Genomic DNA, 20,398 nt, shown 5'->3' on the forward strand with positions numbered 1-20,398 from the left:
ATATTGGGTAAAAGCTTGAAAGTGCACTTTTCTAAAAGCTGTGAACTTGGACGCGTTTGGATTAATTCGAGGGGCTTTCTTTCAGTTAGCCCACTGGCATTTGAATCTGTTGATACTTTTTTTACCGTCTAGGCTTGAGTGATGGGCTACATTCAGAAATGGTATATTATGAATTCTTTATTTGACTGAGAGGTCTACCCTTAAACCTCCCACCCCCTATAGAATTGCCGCGATATCAAGCTTGTTAAAAACCTGATAAGCCATGATTATCAGCGGAGCAGATATTGAGGTTCCCGTGAGCGACAAATCGATACCTCTCAATTATGAGCATACGGAAAATCCTATCTTACGTAACATGCCTTTTCTCGCATCAAATACCGCCATCTAAAGGAACCCATTTTGGTGCTTATACATAGCTATACGCGGGGCTGTCTTCCGATATCTCATTGGCCAAAAATGGCGCTTTCGGTATGTCTAATATAAACTCTTTCAAACGGGCTTGTGCACTTTCAGCTAACTCTCAATCTGGCTTTAGTGGATCCATGGGGTTCGATCGGCAAACCACGCAGAGACGTAGCCAATTATCTTCAGTCAAAGCCGAAGGCGGATTGGGAACAGCAGCCTAGTTCTGGGATTGGACTGAGAAGGAAGCTGTTTCCTATTTGTGAAGCTCTGCTTCATCTTCTGTTTATGTTTCTTGGAATTTACCGTTCGCTATATAAAAATTCATTTCTTGAACGCTGTTTACGGATATCATGTCGGAAACTGATTGGAGACAAAGCACATGTAGGAGATGGTAGTAGTATAGGGGGTATAGGATATGTATATAGTAGAATCATTAATTACTCCATATAAAGCACCGGGTGAAATGCACGGCGGAAAGCCTCTAGTATATTTACTTTAAAGGCATTCACTGTGTTAACAGTAAAGCCGGTCAAATTATGGTGTTTGAACTTCTTTCGAGGCGAGCGAGCAGTGTGCATAACGGATTTTCGTAGGTCCTAGCCCTGGTTCACTATCCGTTGGCAGCTCTGCCTGCCCCGATAATCACAATCAATCCACTCTCCTTCTCCTGGTGCATCTTCTTGTCGAATCACTTCTCCCCACATAATGGGCTTGAAAGCGGCGTCTGCATCATCTGGGGGAGGATGACAAGATGCACTAACAGCGGCACTGCAATGCGTGACCAGTGGAGCCTGGGTCTTGAATTTCTTCAGTCCTAGTGAAGCGAGTACAATCCACGCCACCTACATCAGGAGCAAGGTGACAAAGGTTGGCAGAGCCGAAAAACAGCTGCCGCGCTTAGTGGTACTCTTGATTTTGACATTGTGGACACTGTAGCCTTGCATATTGATGAAGAAAAAGCTCTCGGAGATCATCCAGTGTATGAGGATGAAGAAAATCAGATTCGGCACACCGCAACGCTATGGTAGTGTGAGGTAACATGTCGAGCGTTGGTCGCCTCGCGGTCGAAATAAGCGCAACAGTCGCCGCTGGTAGGCGTAACGGTCCCATTCCGCTGCCCCGAGCATGCAGGTGAGCAAGCCATTGGTGAGGAAGTAATATGATGGATGAAAATAATTGTAGCAAGTTGGAGATCAAGCTCAAGGGTAGCGTGTTGGTTATATGCAGAATGCTAAGATCCACAAGGGTCTCCGTGTTGACCGACCCGAATCCCAGACTCCAAACGTTGGCGAAGAGGGCGGACGCAGATTTCACTCTGACTGTTCCGTTGATGAGAGTGCTGACAAGGAAGAGAAATGTGAAAGCTAGCTCGCAGAAAGCAAAGCTAAATAGTTGTGGCATTAGTCTTGTTTCGCATTTCGGGAAATTAACAGTCTTGCAATGTGAAAGTGACCATCCAGCGTCTTGAGGTTGGTGCTTGGCACCAGCGCTTTTTTTGGCTAGTCAAAAGACTCGGATACATTGTTGGCCATTCAGTATCTGTTTAAGTTGACAAATCATCCAGAAGGATCTCCACATCATTAGAGGATGCACTGGGCCGTCTGAATGAAAACCAAGAAGCGAGTGTGGATTTTCTTTTTGGTCTGCTCCATGCTTTCGATCCCTTTGCAATGTCAAATCGTGACAATAGGCACCGATATTTGGTCGTAGGGTCTGGAATAGTAAGAAAGGAAGCCTCCGATTGTAAAGAAAAGACCAACGCGGCTTATTCGTGCTGCGAGGACCATGCAGACCAATTTCACAACATTTCAAATGACAACCGTGATAGCGATAGGCGGGCTTTAGAAGACTTGACATCTTTCGGTGGCTGTTTTGTATTTGCAGCCAGTGACTGGTAATTCCAAGACATGTCCTGAAGCAGGACGATGCCTAGTGAGAGCAAAATAAAGCTCAGCCGCCCATGTGCTATTCTTCTAGTGAGACTTGGTATCAAGATATTCCTGCAATATCTCGGCTGATGGGTTTTTGTTGTACAGATATTGCAGTAGCTTGGTTTTATCGTATGCAATCACAGATCCATCCTGGCGAAGCCGACGGTACATATCGCCACCAGAAAGAGAGAAACTGTGGTGATCTGGGGCTGTAAAGTTCCAAAGCCGATAGCTCCAGAAATCTGCCTCTGCTATCCAATACACCCCTTGTTCTTTCTTATATGACGCTGTGTCATCTTATTCATTCAAATCACCCTGAGCACCGCAAAAGCCGTTTGTGCTGTCGAAATAGTGCCGATCCGTAATCAGAATCACCGTGCTGAGATCCGTGTTATACTTGTCTGTGATATAGGTATCATACTTTTCGGCACACTCCCACAGTGTCGCATTGTAGAACGTGCCGTTGAAAACTCCGCCTGGATGCCAGCCGCGGTGGCTCAGATGGTTTGGTAGAACTTTGACTCGGCCACACCGTCTTCAACTAGCGACTCGGATGGAGAAAGGTCGTTGGGTACAAAAATCACGCCATAGCCCAGCCTTGAAATAGACCGGAACACCACCGAGTTGTAGAGCATGTGAATGGGAACGGGGCTTATAAGCAAAAGGTCCCAAAGGATACGTCGTTTCCAGTTCATTGCTCGAAGGTTGCGGACACTAAACGTGCCGATATCGAGCCACTTGTGCTTCTGGTGGGCTAGTTCTACATCTGCGCGCGACGGTGCAACAGACATTGCATCGTGTAGCTGCTGAGACCCAGTAGTAACGTACTCAGAACATTGATCTTGTCGCCATCCTGTTAGATGAATCACAACTCCCCTGATACAACTCGACCATTTCGAATTGACCTCTGTTGGCTTCTTTAGAGTATCCAATTCCAACTGCCACAATCGCCAGGATTATATTCAGTACAAGGATAGTACCAGCTATCCATGGACAAATTCGTACTTTCCCCCATTCGTCCCGGTTTCGCCGGAAGGATTGCCACGGGGGATTCCATGCTGCATGCTGATGCTCTTTGAAAGCCGAGCCTTTGTTCAAATTTGTATATTTTGCGCTGTGGTCTTGGCTCCATAGAGTAGGAAATCCGGGTATGCTCCAACGATTGACAATTTTAATGAAGCTCATGCCGATGTCACTGGCATATCAAAAGAAAAATATCCTTTAAGCAACTTTGAGCTTAGTGCAATTGTCTTTCTTTACCATTACCGAAATAAATCTTGAAAACTTCGGTGGGTATGCGTAGGCTGGATCAACAGCAAGGGCGTGTTTGTGGTCATTGATGAATTCCGCATATTCATGTTTATTGAAGCGCGAGTTGTTGACATCTTATCTCAACGAGAATAAGATCTGCTCTAATTATCGCTAAACTATTTTGTGAACGCGCGGCTGGGCGACCCTAATTAGGATTAACGTGGATTTTCGCTATCCACCTCAGCTCCCATCTTTTTATCGCTGAAACTCGGCATTTACCAAACTTTATTTATAGGAGTCTTTGGATTACGCTCAATTTGTTTCGCAAATGTGGATAAGCTTCTCACTTCGACGTCTAAAGTCGCGATGTATCTGTTGGCGCTATTATTTGTCTCCTTTCGGTATCTTACATGTCAGGATCCACTAACTAGAAACGCTTTATGGCTGCTGCCTGCGTAAAGACTCCATAGTCTCTCTTAATTTTCACATTTAGTCACTTGGAATGTACTAACATCTGTCACACTTCAGCCTCCATTCATGTATCTCATACTGAAGGACGAATTGGCCATTTTCGACTATCACCTTCCAAGAAGTTGAACACCCGGCACAGAATTCCTCCATTAGGGGGAGTCCTAAGTGCCATAGGAGATGGAGTAGGCGACGAAGCAGGCGATAAGATGGGTAAGTAGTAAAGGGGATGTAAATATAAGCACCGGGAAAAACCACATCGATTGGTACGTAGAATGACTTTCATTTGAATCAAGTGGCACTGAAGTGCTTCTACTGAAATTGATTTTCCATTGCTTATATACTCAAGCATGTCGTGGTGAGCATGGATTGGAAACGAGAAAGAGCAAACATGCCAAATTCCGGTAATCGCCACTGACAAACAATACTGTGAGACACCTGACTTAATAAGTTTCATTTACTTCCCAAGTCCAATTTGTCATCTTCTCTGGCGATACTCAATCGAGACTAGTATGTGTCGTTGGAGGTGTAATCCACATGAGGCGCAAACTTCAACTCCACTGCGCCAACGTCGAAAACGGTGACAACGTTTTTCTGGAAAGTGTCACCAAGAATGTAAACATCCTCAGACGCATCATCACCACCATCCATAATACCGGTGATGCAAACGTCGTTTCCATCGTCATCCGTGCCGGCATATAGGATCATATCAAGTGGGTTGATGGTGAAGGCTGTACCGGCAATGGTAATGGTATGAGTGGGGGGTGTGGCATCACAGTCAACGACATAAGCACCCTCGTCATCGCTATAGGTGGCAGCGGGAGAAAATGCGGCGTTCACGGCATCAGCAACGGAGGTGGGATAGTAGTTCAGGGTGGTGCCGGAGTCAACCTAGCATATGTCAGTATATCTCTTCAGGCGACTTCTGTCAAAGGTGGAATGGCAGGGATGAATTACAATGTATTGATAAGTAGAACCTCCCGAGCCGGAAACGGTCTTGCCATTGATTGCCACAGAGTCAATGTTGATGGTGTAGAAGTCGTAAGCCTTTGTGTAGCCAGTGATTGAAGTGATCAGGATATCGGTTGTGGTCCAAGTCTCGTTGAATGTGATTGGAGGCAGACCACCAAGGGTCAGATAGCCCGCATCACCGGAGACATCACGCAGGATAGCCAGACTGAAGTAGGAATCAATCAAACCATCCTCGTACATCGTAGTAAAGATGGGGTTGTATTCTTCCTGCTCATCCGTCTTCGTGGAATAAGCACTCGTCCTGTCGCATTTCCAAATTAGCATGCATTCACAACAACAATGAGAATCGACCTCACAGCGCAGGGTAGGCGAGACCAGTCAAGCCCGAGGTAGTGCCATCTCCCTCCCAGGCAGCTTCGGTGACAACAGCAATCTCCTGGTCAACAGTGATGTCGGCCAGGGTGACCGTCTCGGTGGCCATGAAACCATACAGGTATTCACCATCACCATACTCAATTTCAAACTCCTCACCGGAGATCTTCTTGAGGGTGCTGTCGACAGTGTATGTGGTTCCAAAGTCGCAAGTTGCCGTCGTTGTCTTCTCTCCAGTATCAAGGTCAATGCACTCAAAGCCCTTCTCGACGACCCAGGTATCGCTAGATCCGGTGTCAACAATCACGTCAAAGTCCTGGGTACCTATAGTGATGGCAGTCGCAAATTCTTCTCCCTCGAATAGAGAAATGAGCTCGCTACTTCCGGAGGTTGTGGTCTTTTTACCCGTCAACCCCTTCAGGTAGGCTGCACTGCGGGGATTGGCACGGTTTGTCTTGAGCTTCTTCAAGCTCATGGAACTCGAGGACTTGGAGAGGGTACTAGAGGCAGCAAGAGCAGTCGGCTTCCAGGTATTGACCTTGAGATCCACACCACGGTTTTGGACGGTGCGTCTAGCCAAATGGTCGACGGAGGCATGCTCTACTGGAGCTGCATCCGTCAGGGCCACAAGGGACAGAGCCACCAGACCAGCGACGCGAAGCATTCTGACAATGAAAGAGAGGGTGAATTGGTAGGAAAGATGCGAGTGAAGAAAAGAAATCCCCAGACGCACTGGGGACTCTTAAATACATAATCCCATTCATAAGCGGGGTATATGTTTGGAGATAATTTCATTTCGTCAGGACCTCCGGGTTGGCGCTAAAGACTATCTTCAGGAACATTGTATCAATCTGGCCTAGTTGATTTACTCTTGCAGACATTGGGAGTATTTGCGATGAGCTTTCAGGGTTGGGAACATGATGCTCACCACGAAAAACCAATAAGATTGTCACGATTGCGGAGGGAAATTAAACAAGCTAATTTAGCGCTACGTCGAATCTCCCGCTTTGCTGTATTTCCGACGGAAGCCCGTTATAGTCTCTTCGCCAATAAGCAGGACTTGACTGATTAAATGCGGGGGTTCTTATCTCCCATTTTTAGGGCGTGCATCATGCAAACCAGAAACATTCAGAGCGCCACATTGACATAGAGAATAGCAGGAGGTACTGAATTTCAGATTTCAGTTTGGAGATATTCATGGGGGCAGTTATTGGAATAGCTTGAACGCGTGTCGGTTTCATCCACATAGTTTGGGAGGTTACTCACGGGTAGTGATTGGGGGTTTAGCGCGAACATAATAAAGCTTGATAATACTAGTGCCGTACACATTGTTCCATACTACCCAATTTCCTCCAATCAAATCCATTGATTGCAACTCGCTTCCTTGAAAGATGTGATAAGTTCAGATATAGGTTCATTTGGCAACTCACGGCCTTTCCGGAACACCTACGGTCTTTGTTATAGTATGCACCATATTATAGTTTGTGATGCAAGAATAATTTGGATTGAGCAAGCATAATATCATATGATATCTTCAAACCCCAAATCCTAAGTTATTATTTTGGATAACTAAGATTTTATGCGACAACTCCAAGTTTCCAGTGGCGCCAGATGTCTTTCTTCACCCCCGCATGTGCGCCACCGTTTTCCAGTCGAAGACAACACCTTGTTCATTTCTCACCTCTGAAATTAACTTGCTACATGTGGAGCATATATGGAACAAGCATGATCGACAAATTTTTGATCGACAAGACCCACTGACACGCAGAGGGAAATGTGACTTCGTGATATCCATTAAATAAAATCCAAACCTATGCATGTTAAAGGCATAGCCGGCATCCCTAAGAAGCTGGTTTGGGACGCTAATTACAAATATGATTAATCCCCATTTTTCCTGAGGTCAATAGCCTCTCATAATACATAATTAATTTTGTAGTGTGTTGAGACACTAGGGCTCCACGATTCAGCTTTTACTGCTCGCCAGGAGTAGAGATTTGACCGATCTCGTGGGCTGTTTTCTCTTTGTCATTGACAATGATTTCCAACTTGGTCGGCTGATCAGACTCATCTTCATAGCCTGGGACAAAGGTGTGAACGACAATCCAGGTCGGAATCACACAAAGACCTGAAACAAGGATTAGCTTGTGACTTGAGATACTGGATGGCTTTATGACTTACCTAGAAGAATGGTGTTGACCGCCATCGGGGCACGACCACCAAACCATTTGTGAGTGTTGAGGCCATATGAAACAGCCTCGCCAAAGCTCATTTGGCCACGTAGAATACCCGTCAACCGAGTGAGCTCCGCCATATTGTCCGTCATTTCACCGACCATGTAGTAGAGCCAGTTCTCACCCGTCTGCTGGGAGAATTGCCAGAGGAACAGAGTGAAGGCACCCTTGGTGAAACCAGGGGTGTGGATGTCAAAGAATGGCGGGTTGGCGGTGTATTGCGACTGGATGACCCAAGCATAGATCCAGGTGACGACATGCACCAGAATAACCCAGTACCATCCGTATTTGATACGGGTCTTGCGGTCGAACTTCTTCCAGTCCAGCCATAGCGCTAGACTCTGTGAAGCAAGCACCGCGACGAAGTCGGTCAAGAGGGCAATCAGTGCGCGCGCGCGGACACTGAAGTAGTATGTCTTGAAGTTACCCGAGTACTCGTTGAAGTAGATCGCCCAGAAGATGGGCAACAACAGAATGACGTTGCGGTTCTTGCAGCAGCGCCATAGGGCCTTGAATTCCTCCTTCCAAGATACCTCTGGACGGACAATGATGGCGGATCCATCACTGCGTTGCACCTTCTCCGGAGGTGATAGAAGAAGAGCGACGAAAACAGCCAGACATTGCAGCGCAATGAAGACAATGTAGGTAGTGTACCCGACACTACCCGATCCATCGGTGGTGAAGTTGAGGCCCAACACAATCGAATTTCCAACAATAGGTCCCATCATCGACCAAATCACCCAAATGTTAAGGTACCGAGCACGCTTGCCAGGCTCCGGGTATCCAATAGCGATGGCACCTTCCGTAGCCCAGTATAGACCTGCGGAAATACCACATGCTGCAGAACCCACAAGCACGAACCAGACATTTCCAAATCGGTTATTGGTATACAGGCCAGCCGAGTACAAAGGATATCCAGTGGCACCAAGAACCAAAGCCCATTTGAGACCAATGCGGTTCGCGATCGGGGCTCCAAACAAACAAAAGATTCCCATCAAACCAAACACCAGCGCATTAGCAGCATTGACCAGATAAGGCTTCTCTTCACCTCCAGCTCCCAATGCGTTCATAGCATTCCACAACCCCGGAGCCAGGAAGCCAACGAAACCAATCACACAGGCATTGAAAAGTGTTGTTCGGTACCAAACGCGCTTCACAGGTACAACACCCGCGTGTTCGACGGTATCAGCATGTGCCATGGCTAGAGAACAAAGCTTCGCCAGCGCCAAAAAGCTTAGGATGGGAAAGTTTACCACCTCGGAGCCTTCCGAGCGGCTTGTATTTATTTCTTCCCGCCGCTCTTTTTGAAAAGCGCCTCAAGTTCAAAATTTGCTTCTAGCTCGCAGATTAAGCTTGTCGCAAAAGCACGCCATTGTGTGGAATGCCCCAGGATAAAATGTGGACCAATAGCGATCGACAATCGTCTTTCTTTGCGGGTGTCAATAAATTTTGATGCTTAATATTCGTAAAAGGATCCGCTTTCCATCGGCTATTCACTTCTCCGGGCGGGCTCGGCAAACTCTTATCGCTTACTTTAAGTGCAACTGTCTCTGTGATGGCTGTGAATAAAGAGAAATATTAGAATAGATGGAAGGTTAGCTCGGGGTTTCCGCTCATTTTAGCAATGTTTCAAATGTAGAGAGATCATGGATATAGAAAATCGAGGACTTCAAGAAAATATCAAGAAAATATTGAACTGGTCGCCTGTACGGGTGGGGCTGACCTTAGCGTAAACCAAATATTTCGTGCTACAACCTTCCAGGTCAGGCATAATCCATATATAATCCATGGATCGAGGCGCAAAGTAATCTTTGAAAGATTCATAACTGCTTTTAACATTAGGAGGAAGATTAGGGTGATTATCGGATGACTCAAGACTTTTGAGTCGGATCCGTTGACAGGGCGCCCAGACAGATCTTGTCTGTAAACAAGTGCTGGATCTCAAATCTTTACTATGTCTCCGTACTGTACTTACATAAGAAATTGATTCAATTCCAAGGTTTTCGTCTTCAATCACAGGGTCTTTGGAACCTAACGGCTTATGCACATGTGATTGTATCTTGCCTACCGCTTCGCTAAAAACATAGCCCATCTAGAAGGGTGTTAGCAACAACGCTAGGCAGGCTGATACGACGGCCAATCAACTTGGATCTGTGGATGATTCAGGTGGGTATATATAGCTTATGTAACCAGCTAAGTGATCGCAGGGTGCGCTCTTGTGTCCGAGCATTATCGTGGCTGTCCAACATCTGTGACACGACCAGATTTCTCAATCAATGTCTCAACATTGAATGCAAGAGAAACCGGCATTGGTTATCAGATTCCTTCTGTAGAGCCTACTTTTTCAAATCGATATATTCTGAGCAATGTTCAAATCATCGAGATCAGGGATACAGTCGATATTGAGTTTGCTGCGAGATATATGCTAAACAAAAGCCCGCACACATTTTGCCGAATCCACGTGGGACAAGCAACAGCTCCAGCTCATTTCAATCGATGAAGATAGGCATGATGAGAGTGAAAAGTTGAGTCTGCTATGGTCACACGAAGCTAATCCCGATTTGGTCATAAGCATTGCATTGATGCCTGGAGCCTAAGGTTGACAACTCACTAACACCAGTAAATGATACATCGTTCACGCTTTCGTCTATTTTTATTCTTGATATTAATGTCATATTTGATTCTATCGGCCGAAAAATGTTTCAGGTACCTTTAATCCGTGCGGAGTAATCTCGTGGCATTTTCGTTGGTTCGTGATAGCGATTCCATCGTCATTGAGTGATGATTGCACGCAATATCCAAGCTGTATCTCATTGGTGGCAACCCCCGATTCCATTCTTTTCCTTTTCCGTTTCAAGTCTTTCATTTCGGAAGATTGAATCTCATTTGTCGGTTTTGAGGTGTAACTACAACGACACATAGCTCCTCCACCTTTTTTGCCATCTTGCTGAAGCTTACAATACATCTGGTGAAGTCTATCACATATTTCGCTGAAGAAAGGCCAATCCACCCTTTATGTATAACGCAATAACAGAATTAACTACGCAAGTACCGACGACTGGCCTTGCCAAGGTTTATTCTTCGAACTCCGCGTGTTTTTCGAAGATCTTAGCTGGGCGGAGACTCAACCCACCCTTGAGTATATAAGTACTAGAGACTTACGGCATCTGAGATAATTGATGTTTCTACTATATCTCCCACTCAGTCTCCTACTTAGTCTGCTAGCGAAGTAATAGAGGTGTTTATTTGAGACAGGCCAGCTATCTGGACTGAATATTGCTAAGCCTCTCAAACCAGCACAGGAGTCATGTCCAACACAATAGATACAGCCAAGTTGACCTTGATCCCTCAGGGGACAGCCTATGGCCTTCTCGTCGGCCTTGGTGTTCTCTTTTGTGGCGTCATCTTATTGGCAGTGAAGGTCCAAAGGGCCTATCTCTCAGAAGATTCAGGAAAATCCGAGATGTTCATGGTCGCCAATCGATCAGTTGGCACAGGTCTTACAGCATCGGCAGTGTTTTCATCATGGATGTGGATCAACGAGACGGTATTAGCCGCAGCAATGTGTTACAGATACGGATTGGCACTTCCATTGGTATTTTGGGCTTCTACTTTCAACGGATTCTCGCTGACAAGAACATAGTGGTGGGGCTCTGGTCTTTGCTTCCAGATCGCATTAATGGCAGTACTCGGTGTCATGGCCAAGATTCGAGTTCCGTATGCACATACTTCGCTGGAGATTGTGCGCATGCGATATGGTAAAATCGGACATCTTGTTTTCATCGTCCTAAATCTGGTAAACAACGTTTTTGGCTGTGCCTCCATGATCATGACCGGTTCTCAACTGATCTACGGTGTCTCTGGTATGAATTTTGTGGCAGCAACCATTCTGATCCCGCTTGGAGGTATGTTATGCTCAACAAATCCTGCTGTATATCCGCTGAGTATTTCAAAGTGGTGCTCTACACAGCGGTTGGTGGCCTCAAGGCTACGTTCCTCACGGATTACCTTCACACTGCTATTGCCTTGATTCTCATAATTTACTTCACACTGTCGGTACTGACCAATTCTGCGGTGGGCGGATTGAGTGGGCTCTACGATAAGGTGGTTGCTACTGCCGGGGAGAACTACATCTCTGGCAATTATGAAGGATCATTGCTCACCTTCAAATCCAAAGGAGCCATCATCTGGGGCTTGATTTTGAAGTTTGGAAATCTGGCTTTGGTTGTCATGGTGAGACATCACCCTTATCAAACAAAGCTTTTTTTTGTTCATCACGCTAATCTTTGGGAAAACAGGACACTGCATTCTGGCAAAAGTCCTTTGCAACAGAAGTCCGGGCCACGGTTCCTGGGTACAGCATTGCTGCGATCGCTGTGTTTGGCATTCCTTGGGGTCTAGGAACAGTGATCGGATTGACAGCTCGCGCAATCCACAACACGCCCATTTTTCCAACTTATCCTGGCGAACTCACTGCAACCGAGGTTAGCATGGGTATGGTGATGCCGTATACATTGAAGGCTCTACTCGGTGACAAGGGTATTATCGGTTTCTTCTTTCTTCTATTCATGGCTCTCACCAGCACCGTTTCGTCGTCTATGATAGCCGTGAGCAGTATCCTCTCTTACGACATCTACAAAACCTACCTGAATCCTAAAGTGACTGACAAGAACCTTGTCCGTGTCAGTCATCTGACAGTTGTCATTCACGGTATCTTTATAACGGGAATCTCCATTGCGATGAACTATGGAGGAGCGAATATGACATGGATTAACTACCTGCGACCTGTCATATCATGTCCTGGCATCATTCCTCTCATCCTTACACTCTTCTGGTCTCGTCAAACCCGCCTCGCTGCTATCGTGTCTCCCATATTGGGATTCTTCACTGGCCTTGCTGTTTGGTTAGCAACAGCCGAGTCGATGTACGGGGCCATCGATATTGATACAACATCCAATGAGTACCCTGCTCTTTACGCAGCCATTGCATCCTTCTTCTCTCCGGCACTTTATTCCGTCTTGCTGTCTCTATACAAACCCTACCAGTTTGATTGGCGAGAATTTCTCCGCATTGAATTGGCCGATGAAACTCAGCTTCACGCTAAATCGGATACCAGTACACTTTACGGGGTTGCTGAATCAAATGATGAATACCCCCAGCATGCTCTGAAGGATCCCACGAGCTCGGTTAAATCCGTACCGGTGACTTCCCCGTCCGAACCCAAGCGTGTCCTAGACCCAGAGCGTATCGATGCCCTTGGAGAGAAAATAATACCTGCATCACCCCCATCGCTATCTATATTCCAGGCGAACATCGATGATGCTCAGCACCCTTTCGACGATGCGGCATTAAAGGAGCTCTTAAAATGGCTCAAAATCGCATGCATCTCGTTCGTGGTGCTCTTCCTTGTCACCGTCGTCGTCTGGCCACTTCCACTCTACCGGGATTATATTTTCACGAAGTCATTCTTCTCCGGTTGGACAACGGTGGCTATAATCTGGCAGTTTGCTGCCTTCGGTGCTGTAGTGATCTTCCCACTGTACGACGGAAGACATGCAATTGCAACAGGAGCTCGGGGCATTTGGAACGCTTCGAAACCGTATTTTAGCCACACCTAATATCTTGGATGTTAATTTTCACATCAAATAGCTTGTCACATTGCACAGTTCCTATAACGAAACACTTATTCATTTTCATTCCAAATACAGCGTGACTTCGTAGCGATGAAGCGGGATAAGTGGGGAAAGTAAGCTCAATGGTACCAACGCGAGAAATTGCGTCTCCGTTCCCGCTTCCGCTTCTTCCGTTTGATCACCATCTGACCCATCGATACTCCGTACCGAGTAGAGGGTAGCGGCTGCCGATAATCAACATTACCCCGCACTGCAGTGGGACCTGGATTTACAGCCCGTTCGACTTTTCTACAATGGATGAAATCCCCGGAGCTCGGATGCCGAAGGCCTGTAGAACCTGTGCCAAGGCCAAAGTACGATGTGAACCAGAGGTAAATGGGGTCTGCAAGCGGTATGTGATTTGACATTTACTTGAACTTAGCACCAATTAAAATTCTATAGATGCCATCGCCTAAAGAAAGAATGCAGTGGTCAGACCCCTGGATCACATCGTCGTCCAAGGGCTGCCAAGGAGAACCTGTGTGTATTCTACTTTAAGTCTTATTTTGACAGCTTGCTAATTGACATAATCAGCGAGGTTTCAGTATTAGAGGCAAAACTAGACCGAATGGTTGAACTACTTGCTGCGTCAGAAAAATCTAGGGAAGCTCAATCCCACGCTAGTCATTCGCCACGGCAACCTTCAGCTCACCCAGAAGAGGATAATGCGGCGTCAGTGCAAGAGGATGAGGCTCTTATGGACATTGTGCGGAAATCAATTATTCCTTTGTTCCCATTCATTTTCATCCCCGAACATCTTACCGCAGAAAAATTGCGTCGAGAACGGCCGTTTCTCTATCTGAATCTCACTATGGTCACTTGTCAACATGCACCGCGTCAGCATGAAATTTCGGAAACAGTCAAGCAGTATATTGCAGAACATATCGTGGTAGGAGGCGAGCATAGCATGGATCTCCTGCAGGGTCTTCTCGTTTATTTGTCTTGGTTCATTACTGTTTGCCACGTTCCAGACTGGCGCCAAATTTCACAAGCTACCAATCACACTACTGCTCCCCAGTTTCAAGCTCAGAGCGCACAACTTGACGTGTTTACGCAGTTGGCGATGGCGCAAGTCATCAGTCTGAATTTAAATAAAGGGATAGCGGCTTTGAGGAGCCTCGATCGACCTCTTTCTTATCTGAGAGCGGCCGACTTCCAGCCTAATCAGATCCCCGCCCGAACTTTGGAGGAACGTCGGATATATCTTGGATGTTATTATATTAGCGTGATGTACGTGCATTCGCAAAGCATTTTGACCCTGTTATATACTTACAGACTAGGTTCTCTATATGTGTGCGAGATATGGAGCCTGTTCGTTTTACACAATACACGCAAGAATGCTGTGATGTATTACAGGAGGCTTCGGAATGTCCTGCAGATGCCTACCTTGTGCAACTCATACGAGTGGTGCATCTGGCTGACAAGGTTCACCATACAACGTCCACCAGCGAGCTAGGCTCCTCTGCAGTGCTCTCTACTCCGCTTGGCCTGATAGTGCGAGGTCAGCAGGCAGAGCTTCAGCAAATCAAAAAATCGTTCTCCTGCGGAGTCCCTTATTCAGGTCAGTGTATGAATCTACCTCAATTCTTTTTTTCATGCTGATTTTCTATCATCGATCACGCAGCCCTGTTATCAATGCATTACCATATGGTCGAGATTATCATATATCGAGTCTCCCTGGGTGATAATTTCTCTGAGTTCCAGCCTGGAGATTACTCGATGACCCGGTTGGATCTTCTCTTTCGCTGCTTAGAGGCAGTGAAGTCCTTCTTCTTCGACCTCCACTCCGTTCCATCTGAATATTTTCCCTTCTTCCCTTTCACGGTCTGGTGCCAGTCTGGCCTCGCAATGGTCACATTATCCCGACTGATTCTTTTCCAGGGTGAAAAGATTGGCTGGGACCGAACTTATGTGCGAAGCGTTATTGACCTTGACCAGACTGCTGATAATCTAGCCCGGAAGATGAAAGATGGTCAAGCTCTTCTTTCGCGGGTAAACCAAAATAGCCAGTACTTAGAGCCACCTGAGATTATTGAAAGAGTGGTTTCGAGAATGCAAATAATGAAAGCGGTTCACCGAAAGAGGCTGGAGGCTCAGGAGAGAGCCAATCCACAAGCACCTCTAGAACCACCGGATTTCAGCTTTTTCCTCAATATGCCGATTGATGCGTTGTTTCCCTATGGTCATTACGGGGAGATTCCGAGCGCTTTTGACACCCCAAGTCTTACTCCGAGATATTTCTGACGGGGACAGGGTAATAGATCCTGGCCCCCATCGGAGCGGTACTCCGTTCTTCCGACTTCAATCCATGAAACCGCTTGAGGTCTATTTGAATAGAAGAATATCTACCCCCTGAAGCTCACTTCATCCAATATTACAATACTTCATCTGATCTACTCTCCAACTTGGAATCATGTGCACCCTTCTGAGCTCCGAGTTTGCCAGAAATGCCACACAACCGCCTCACACAAGTGATACTTCCGACAGGTTGCCCGCGAGGTCACCATCATCTGATATCTCTATTCTCATTGTCGGTGGTGGTGTAGCTGGCTTGCTGGCTGGTCTCGAGTGTTGGCGCAAAGGACACGATGTGCGAATTCTCGAAAGAAGCCCATCGCGGCTATCGTCAGGTAAACAAATCCACGGTGTTGTACAACTTTGAACCATAAACCCGGCTGAGGCAAATTCATAGGCGACTCGTTTACTATCGGCCCTACCGCGATCCGTGTGCTGCAGAAATGGCCAGAAATGGCCGAGGAAAACGAGCTTATCTCGTACGAACCATGGATTTCCTGGCATAGGATCACAGGAGAAATGATCTCAGGCCCGAAGCCCTTCGAACTGAATCCTCCAAAGGTGAATGCTGGAGACCAGGACAGCCAGTATCCCAGGAAGATATACAGACACAGTCGTCCAAAGATGCACAAAATGCTATCGGATCAACTTGAGCGGATCGGAATCACGATTGAATATGATAAACAGGTTACTGAATACTATGAGCACATGACTCCAAAGCCAGTTTTGTTCTCCAAGGTGGCGAGAGGCTTGAAGCGGACATGGTCATCGCTGCTGATGGAATCGGAAGCATATCTTCGAGTGTGACGCTAAACCATGAAGTCCGCGCTCGTACTACAGGTTTCTCGATCTACCGAGCCTCTTGTCCAATTGATCTGGCTCTCGCAGATCCTGATTTCGAAGATAAATTTCCACTCTTAGAGTCCGGCATACCTTCTGGGCAACTTTGGCTTGGGTTTGTTTCACTCCAATTTGCCTGGTTCATGACCAAATCTGACTGACTGTAGTGATGGCGTGCATGCGCTTTTCGGCAGAACACATGATGAGATGGCATGGTATCTCACATATCCGGTACAGCACAATGAACACCTTGCAATTCGTGTTGTAAATTCACTAATGCATTTTCAGAACCGGGGAAAAAGCACGGAATCATGGTCAAACATGGTAGACCCCGAAACTGTCCTCCAAACTACAGCCACGATCGAGGGATGGCCCGAATACGCGAACCGATTAATCCAGGCAACGCCTAAGAGCCAGATTCACGACTTCAAGCTCATGTGGCGTGAACCTCAACCTTGCTGGACTTCTTCCACTGGGCGAGTCATTCAAATCGGCGATGCAGCCCACACTTTTCTTCCGTCCTCTGGAAATGGTGCTACACAGGGAATGGAGGATGCTATCTCGCTTGCAACATGCTTGCATATTGCAGGGAAAGATAATGTGCCCTGGGCAACTCGGGTTCATAACAAGCTTAGGTTCGTCAGCGACAATTTGCGGGGGAAAAAAAGCTGACTTGTTGGTACAAATTTGAACGCGTCGCCTGCTTGCAGCTGTTGGGCGTGCTCAACCATGAGATCCGGAATCGCTCTGCCAACGCCAAAGTGTCGCAGACAAAGCCAGTCGGTTTACTTGGTACTTGGATTTGGCAGCATGATCCAGAGCAATACGCGATCGAAAACTACACTAGTGCACTCGCACATCTGGCCGGTGGGAGTGCGTTTCATAATACCAACATTCCTCCCGGCTATGTCTATCAGCCGTGGACTATTGATGGACTGCTGAAGGCTTTGGAGATGGGTGAGGAGATTGTCCTCGATGGGGACTGGGAATGAGCACAGCTTTGTGAAATTTCTCGTTCTTTCGTTTCGAAATTTGAAAAAATAAAAATAAAAAAAATCAATATTTTTAATGGAATAATCTCCTCTCTAATTAACATGATTTGTCTATCGCTACCAGGTCAAACCCGCTGGGCACGAGCAATGAAAACCGTCTTAGAGACATTGATTCCATCTCTCACAAATACCAGCGGCTGAGCGAGGACCTTGTATTCAATGTGTTCAAATCCAGCCCCCTGGAATGACTCCTGCATGCTCTCTTGAGAAAACCCATGGGACTTGACTGTGTGAGCCGCGTCACCAAACCCATGCTTATGATCATGCCCAGAGTGTGAGACCAAATCGATGATAAAGCACACGCCACCTTTCTTCAACCGGCCACCCAACCGCTGCAAAGCAAGACCCGGGTCCTCAAAATGATGCAACGCCATGCTAACCGTCAGCACATCCACGTCGGTGTATGGCGGCGCATCAAATTCAACCGGAGAATTCTCAGCAAGGAGGTCAGCTTTATGACCAAATACCTTTTCTTTGAGTCCAAGAAGGCCAGCATTGTGGTTAAATTTCTCTACCATATTCTCAGAGACGTCAATGCCGATGACCTGGGTTAGAAAGGGTGCCAAGGTCTATATTTTTATCAGTTTATCGAGGGATATTATCATCAAATTTCAGTCAACATACCATTGAGATATTTCCCGGGCCACATGCGTACTCGAGCATTCTGATCTCTTGATCTTGGTTGACAGTGTCGGTCCACTGATCACTGATCCAGAGTCTATACTGTAAAGTCTGCTCGGAAAGCATTTTCATCGAATCGGCAAACTTATCTTCGTATGTGGTTGCTAGCTGACTGCGATGATAGTTAGTCGCCTATGTATGCGCTTCAAATTGTTTGTTTGATGTCATACTCGAAATATTTCCGATTTGCCTCTGTAAAGTCCGACATTGTAGAAAGAGCGATCCAGCACTAGGAACAATCTTTGGATAGGAATTGAAATGTTCGAAGGATGCACAGGAGAGGTTCGAGGATCCTGTCAAGATATTACTGAAGGAATGTTGAAGGAAAGGAAGTATGCAGGAGAGGGAATACATGGATGAAGTTGCACTATATATTGGGAGGCCCGTGGTCTCGGAGACATTTCGGACACTTCCTGCGACAGATTTATATATGCTTTTCCTCGGTGACCTCGGCCTGCAGATCGGAGACATCTCGATTGAGTATTCCTGAAATATTTCCGATATCCACAAAGAAAATGAATACAAACTCATAAGGTTCTTTCACTTCAGCCATGGCTGCTTTGCCTCGGAGGATCGAAACAAGTCACATCTTTTGAATCTGGGAAACAGGTAGTAATCTTGGATGATCATTTGGCTCTAGGAATACCAAGTGTATGTGCTCTATTCACCGGTAAACATTTACATTTTTCAAGGTTAAGCTACTCTGGGTAAGGTAATAAATGTACTTAAGTGCTGTTGACATAGGTATGTCCAAGCTCCTTCACCGCCCGAAGCTGCAGCCAAAAAGACATCATCAACAGCTTCCGTCAGCCCCATCTTCCCATCTAGCATCTCTCTATTTCCCCACCTAACGACCCTCCTCATTGTGGTGTTCCCCTCTCATCACAACCGAGTCTTCTCCATCGAATCCTCCCACATATCCCCGCCATGGATTCCAAAATCCCCGACTTTCTTGCCGAACAGCAAGCAAATGGCACCCCCGAGACGCAAACCTACTTCCTGACCTTCGAAGAGTACTGGGAGCGAAAGCTATGGCATCAACTCACAGACTCTCTAGTGGAGTTCTTCCGCCTGCCGGCGAGCGCGCCTCAGCGTTTAGCCATCTTCAAGACCTTTGTGCTCAGCTTCGCCGACCGTATCAACCAACTCAAGTTCGTCGCGCTGGGGTTGATGGCATCGACAGAATGTGCTAGTAAGTGGTCTTGAAAAAAAGGCAGCCTTCATGACTGCTCTTTCTTTGTTGTTGTTCGACGAATTGCTTACCTGTGCGGGGACGATAGATGACAAGGAACGATTGGCCTTCCTCACATCCCTCGCGGGCAAAGTGAACAAGCCCGAATCACAAGACGCTTATGTCTATGCGCTCGCCGATGTCGCCAATGCCAAGCTACGACTACCAGATCTCGATGGGGCCCAGAAGGATTTGGCAACTTGCCAAACGGCGCTGGACTCGTTCGATTCAGTCGAGACTGTCGTGCATGCGTCATTCTACAAAGTTAACGCCGATTATTATCACGTACGTCTCCGCAGTTAAAATGAAGAGAAAATCGAAGCCAAAGGTACTAAATACTAACATTGTTCCAGGCCAAGGAAGAATTCGCATCCTTCTACAAGAACGCCCTCCTCTACCTGGCTTGCATTGATCTGGAAGAACTTCCCGAAACCGAGCGTGTCTCTCGCGCCTACAACCTTAGCGTCGCTGCTCTTGTCTCCGATTCGATTTACAACTTCGGCGAGCTCCTCTTGCACCCAATTCTGGATTCCCTGACCAACACACCCCACAACTGGCTACGTGATCTTCTCTTCGCCTTCAACCGTGGAGATTTGACTGCCTACGATGGTCTGGCTGGTCACATTAGCAAGAACAAGCTACTGGAGTCACACCGGGTATTCCTGTACCAGAAGATTTCCCTCGCTGCACTCACTGAGATGGTGTTCCGACGTCCCCCGCACGACCGCTCCCTTGCCTTCGCGGCTATTGCCTCGGAGACGAAGGTACAGCCTGATGAGATTGAGCACCTGGTTATGAAGGCCTTGTCGCTGGGTTTGCTCAAGGGATCAATTGATCAGGTGGGACAAGTGGCTAACATTCATTGGGTGCAGCCCAAGGTTCTGGATATGAAACAGATCGATGGAATGCGGAATCGCCTGAAGGATTGGGATGCCGGTGTTAATCAACTGGGACACTGGATCGAGGGAGTGGGCAAGGACGTCTGGGCTGCATAGAC

General features: G+C 46.9%; 11 protein-coding genes across 11 annotated transcripts; 4 read left to right on the top strand and 7 right to left on the bottom strand.

Moving 5' to 3' along the window:
- Positions 1 to 1,001: 1,001 nt before the first annotated feature.
- Positions 1,002 to 1,549, bottom strand: N7520_000896 (uncharacterized protein; the record flags this gene model as incomplete). The annotated part of the gene is made up of 3 exons (XM_057134831.1): positions 1,002 to 1,247; positions 1,269 to 1,424; positions 1,445 to 1,549. The coding sequence occupies 3 exons, from the start codon at positions 1,547 to 1,549 to the stop codon at positions 1,002 to 1,004; spliced, it is 507 nt and encodes a 168-aa protein (XP_057000767.1).
- A 282-nt stretch (positions 1,550 to 1,831) lies between these two features.
- Positions 1,832 to 2,262, bottom strand: N7520_000897 (uncharacterized protein; the record flags this gene model as incomplete). The annotated part of the gene is given in 2 exon segments (XM_057134832.1): positions 1,832 to 1,944; positions 1,959 to 2,262. 2 exon segments carry the CDS (start codon positions 2,260 to 2,262, stop codon positions 1,832 to 1,834), a joined length of 417 nt encoding a protein of 138 aa, XP_057000768.1.
- A 116-nt stretch (positions 2,263 to 2,378) lies between these two features.
- N7520_000898 (uncharacterized protein) lies at positions 2,379 to 2,785 on the bottom strand (the record flags this gene model as incomplete). The annotated part of the gene is made up of 3 exons (XM_057134833.1): positions 2,379 to 2,623; positions 2,651 to 2,737; positions 2,758 to 2,785. The coding sequence occupies 3 exons, from the start codon at positions 2,783 to 2,785 to the stop codon at positions 2,379 to 2,381; spliced, it is 360 nt and encodes a 119-aa protein (XP_057000769.1).
- A 48-nt stretch (positions 2,786 to 2,833) lies between these two features.
- Positions 2,834 to 3,127, bottom strand: N7520_000899 (uncharacterized protein; the record flags this gene model as incomplete). The annotated part of the gene is made up of 1 exon (XM_057134834.1): positions 2,834 to 3,127. The coding sequence occupies one exon, from the start codon at positions 3,125 to 3,127 to the stop codon at positions 2,834 to 2,836; it is 294 nt and encodes a 97-aa protein (XP_057000770.1).
- Positions 3,128 to 4,562: 1,435 nt separating this feature from the next.
- Positions 4,563 to 6,063, bottom strand: N7520_000900 (uncharacterized protein; the record flags this gene model as incomplete). Its single annotated transcript, XM_057134835.1, has 3 exons — positions 4,563 to 4,946; positions 5,013 to 5,328; positions 5,384 to 6,063. 3 exons carry the CDS (start codon positions 6,061 to 6,063, stop codon positions 4,563 to 4,565), a joined length of 1,380 nt encoding a protein of 459 aa, XP_057000771.1.
- A 1,306-nt stretch (positions 6,064 to 7,369) lies between these two features.
- On the bottom strand, positions 7,370 to 8,829 carry N7520_000901 (DUF895 domain membrane protein; the record flags this gene model as incomplete). The annotated part of the gene is made up of 2 exons (XM_057134836.1): positions 7,370 to 7,524; positions 7,578 to 8,829. The coding sequence occupies 2 exons, from the start codon at positions 8,827 to 8,829 to the stop codon at positions 7,370 to 7,372; spliced, it is 1,407 nt and encodes a 468-aa protein (XP_057000772.1).
- Positions 8,830 to 11,309: 2,480 nt separating this feature from the next.
- On the top strand, positions 11,310 to 13,248 carry N7520_000902 (sodium:solute symporter family protein; the record flags this gene model as incomplete). The annotated part of the gene is made up of 3 exons (XM_057134837.1): positions 11,310 to 11,535; positions 11,601 to 11,863; positions 11,929 to 13,248. 3 exons carry the CDS (start codon positions 11,310 to 11,312, stop codon positions 13,246 to 13,248), a joined length of 1,809 nt encoding a protein of 602 aa, XP_057000773.1.
- Positions 13,249 to 13,556: 308 nt separating this feature from the next.
- Positions 13,557 to 15,546, top strand: N7520_000903 (uncharacterized protein; the record flags this gene model as incomplete). The annotated part of the gene is made up of 4 exons (XM_057134838.1): positions 13,557 to 13,654; positions 13,837 to 14,532; positions 14,583 to 14,863; positions 14,927 to 15,546. The coding sequence occupies 4 exons, from the start codon at positions 13,557 to 13,559 to the stop codon at positions 15,544 to 15,546; spliced, it is 1,695 nt and encodes a 564-aa protein (XP_057000774.1).
- Positions 15,547 to 15,715: 169 nt separating this feature from the next.
- Positions 15,716 to 17,429, top strand: N7520_000904 (FAD-dependent oxidoreductase; the record flags this gene model as incomplete). The annotated part of the gene is made up of 6 exons (XM_057134839.1): positions 15,716 to 15,932; positions 15,995 to 16,184; positions 16,322 to 16,552; positions 16,605 to 16,668; positions 16,726 to 17,055; positions 17,148 to 17,429. The coding sequence occupies 6 exons, from the start codon at positions 15,716 to 15,718 to the stop codon at positions 17,427 to 17,429; spliced, it is 1,314 nt and encodes a 437-aa protein (XP_057000775.1).
- A 125-nt stretch (positions 17,430 to 17,554) lies between these two features.
- On the bottom strand, positions 17,555 to 18,378 carry N7520_000905 (class I SAM-dependent DNA methyltransferase; the record flags this gene model as incomplete). The annotated part of the gene is made up of 3 exons (XM_057134840.1): positions 17,555 to 18,058; positions 18,114 to 18,282; positions 18,341 to 18,378. The coding sequence occupies 3 exons, from the start codon at positions 18,376 to 18,378 to the stop codon at positions 17,555 to 17,557; spliced, it is 711 nt and encodes a 236-aa protein (XP_057000776.1).
- A 719-nt stretch (positions 18,379 to 19,097) lies between these two features.
- N7520_000906 (proteasome regulatory particle lid subunit RPN9) lies at positions 19,098 to 20,396 on the top strand (the record flags this gene model as incomplete). The annotated part of the gene is made up of 3 exons (XM_057134841.1): positions 19,098 to 19,362; positions 19,451 to 19,686; positions 19,755 to 20,396. The coding sequence occupies 3 exons, from the start codon at positions 19,098 to 19,100 to the stop codon at positions 20,394 to 20,396; spliced, it is 1,143 nt and encodes a 380-aa protein (XP_057000777.1).
- Between the last annotated feature and the right edge of the window lie 2 nt (positions 20,397 to 20,398).

The sequence above is a fragment of the Penicillium odoratum genome (assembly GCF_028828045.1).
Source record: "Penicillium odoratum strain IBT 22623 chromosome Unknown utg000001l_segment0_segment0, whole genome shotgun sequence".
Lineage (NCBI taxonomy): Eukaryota > Fungi > Ascomycota > Eurotiomycetes > Eurotiales > Aspergillaceae > Penicillium > Penicillium odoratum.